Genomic DNA, 2,903 nt, shown 5'->3' on the forward strand with positions numbered 1-2,903 from the left:
AAAGAAACGGTAGCTGTGCTCATCATCATCATACAACGACAAAATATTTTCACTCAGCACTAATGTCGTCTTTCTATTTCGGTAAATTGGCACCGATCAATGGAGAGATTTTATTCACAGTTTAGTTCGACCGTTAACGAAGTCGACACTAAACAAAAACGCAAATATATCGAAAATTCTTCCCTACTAATGAACTATTTATACAAATTACATGTCATGACAGTTTTAAATAATCGATTCGGAAAAAGCGTTCAAAGAGACACTGCTTATTGCACACATTCGATACGATTACATATTATACATAATTATCTGATAAAGTATTAAGATACAGCATGATGATGTTTGATAACAGATATAAAATTTTCATCGAGTTAGAATTCTCAGTATGCGTAATTTTCAAAATTATCTCTGATCAGCATGAAATAATATGTCTAAAATGATTTAGATTTTAAGAAAGGTGGAATAAATCCCTTTCTCGCGTTTTTATAAATACTTTATACTTGTCCCTGCTATCATTTGCCGTTATTTCATTGTCCCATAGCTATCACGTAAAGACTGCAGTACTTTTTGAACTTTAAATGCCAACAAAGCATCATATCATTACAAAATTGATATTTTTTTGGCAAAATTATACAACTTGATCATGTTTGACATTCTTCTATAAGAAGCTAACATATGTTAAAGGATCTTTTATACAAGAATTACAGCTGAAGTTCATCGTTCGACAATTTGCCATATATATTTATATATCTTTACATCTTCATCCGCAAAGAAGATGAATTTTTTTTTGTAAACACAAAGAAGACAAAGATTTCATCATAAAATATAGCAATCCAATGAGACATGCAACGAAACAGATGTGTTATGTCGCAAGCTCAAAAACGTGTTTTAAAATAGCCAAAATCCTTCCCGCCGTTTGTATGATTTTCATATGATGGGATAAAAAGCAGACATTTTTGTTTATATCGTTTCCAATTTTTTTTATATTGATTTTTAAATATAAACATTATAAATAGTAAGCGTGATTGAAGCAAGAACAGCTAGTCAGCGCTAATCGTGGATGTTAGAATTTGATGCAGATATTTCTTATAAAAAAATAATTTCAAAATCTCGTAATAAACGTAGGTCATAATCATTTTGATTATTAAATCAAGATCGACTGTTCCAATTTTTTCTTCTTTCTAAAATAATGTTTTGGTAAAATATTTGCATAAAAGTCCAGAGAAATAACAGTTATTGTTCGTAAAGAGTATGGCGTTCGTTAAGATAAAACAATTTAATTATACTAATCCGTCATTTTCGATTGGATTATTCTGAGCCGTCTTAAGGCTACAATAAAAACACATATTTTCTATATAAAGTACTTCTATATAAAATATAGAAGTATTAGAATGTAGAAATACTTCGCGTTATAGTATATTATACACTCTCTGTGTGCACTTGACAAAAAATCGCGTAATTTCTGTAATTGAAAAGATTATTATCATTGGATTACTATATTGTCCGCGCGATATTGCATTTCTTTTGCAAATGCAATGTCTGTTTAACTAATGATAAAAGAAATTCCGCTTAAAAATTCAACAACTTATTAATACGACCGAGAGTGTTACTCAACGGTACTTCTTTCCTTTCTGTTGCACAGACATATATGGATTAGTGTGTAAAAATCCGATCTCTTTCTAATTTAGCGTGCATACATTCCATTTATGATCTTTAACGCATACAAGATAACAATCTCGGTAATATTTGCCTATAGATTTTTAAAATTTTTGGTTCTATTGAACTGGGAGTACTGGATATAGAGCCGTCTGTAAATACTGGACGTCCTCTGCATTCTGTGTCTCTTTCGCTCTTTCGTTGCTCTCGCATGGCTTTTCTTATTTTCATTCAGTTTGAGCTTTTGATATGCCTTAATTGTGTATGGGTTATGCTCAATCTGTCCTTTGCGTAACAGGTGGGAATTCGGTATCATCGTCCAGACGAAATGGGCCGCCGCCTTTTGGTGGGCTTTCCGTCGCCGCTATCATTTCTTGATACTTCTCTGATTCTACAAATCCATTCAGATTATCAGATTCTATCTCGATCGCATTATCTCGAGCGGATATAACGATAAAGATGTATACAGACGATCAGCATTCAATGATATATGAGATATTTTATGCATCCAGATATGTTCTTAATTTGGATCTTTCTTAACGCAAATTTCTAAGATTCCCAACTTTATTGGACTAGAATACAAGTCCTAAAGGAAAATATGAGTTACGAATAGTGCACAGAAACGTTTTTATCTGAGTGCAACTATTAAATATCTCATTGATCATTGTCTACATCACATTGTGAAATACATTCACTAAATGAATTCGTTAATGAATATGAAATTATAATCTTCTCTAAAAAAAAAAATTAATCACAGGCATTTAATTTTCTAATACATACACTATTGTATATGTATGTAATATAAAATATAAAACGCGATTTTTTTTAATTACAATAATAAGAAAACTATATTTTATATCAAATTATATATATAATTATCAATTAAGGAAAAACTATTTTAAAAATAATCGTGCGTATATAGCACTTCTCGTCTTTGGAAATAGATACTTTTACGTAACACGACGATGTTTTTATAATTCAATTCATTTTACGTTCAATAATAAATGCTATATAAAAAAAAGCAGAGAAAATATGATGCAATATTACAAAATTAGACAGGTAAGACAGACACACACACACACACACACACACACACACACACACACACACACGCCTAATTTTGTAAATACTACATCATATTTTCTCTGCTTTATATATATATATTGGGTTGTCCGGAAAGTTCGTGCCGATTTTGAAGGAAAATTGAAACGCAGAAGATTTAAATTTTTAATTTCATTTATTAAATT

General features: G+C 30.5%; 1 protein-coding gene across 3 annotated transcripts in view; it reads right to left on the bottom strand.

Annotated features, from left to right (window-relative positions):
• Positions 1 to 1,172: 1,172 nt before the first annotated feature.
• Positions 1,173 to 2,903, bottom strand: part of LOC108686225 (WD repeat domain phosphoinositide-interacting protein 2) — an 8,585-nt gene continuing 6,854 nt past the window's right edge. For all 3 annotated transcript variants that reach the window (XM_018191401.1, XM_018191402.1, XM_018191400.1), the window contains one exon: positions 1,173 to 2,047. In XM_018191401.1, the coding sequence (XP_018046890.1) occupies positions 1,932 to 2,047 (116 nt within the window). In that variant the 3' untranslated portion in view covers positions 1,173 to 1,931. The remainder of the gene's footprint in view (positions 2,048 to 2,903) is intronic.

This window comes from Atta colombica, unplaced genomic scaffold (assembly GCF_001594045.1).
Source record: "Atta colombica isolate Treedump-2 unplaced genomic scaffold, Acol1.0 scaffold166, whole genome shotgun sequence".
NCBI lineage: Eukaryota > Metazoa > Arthropoda > Insecta > Hymenoptera > Formicidae > Atta > Atta colombica.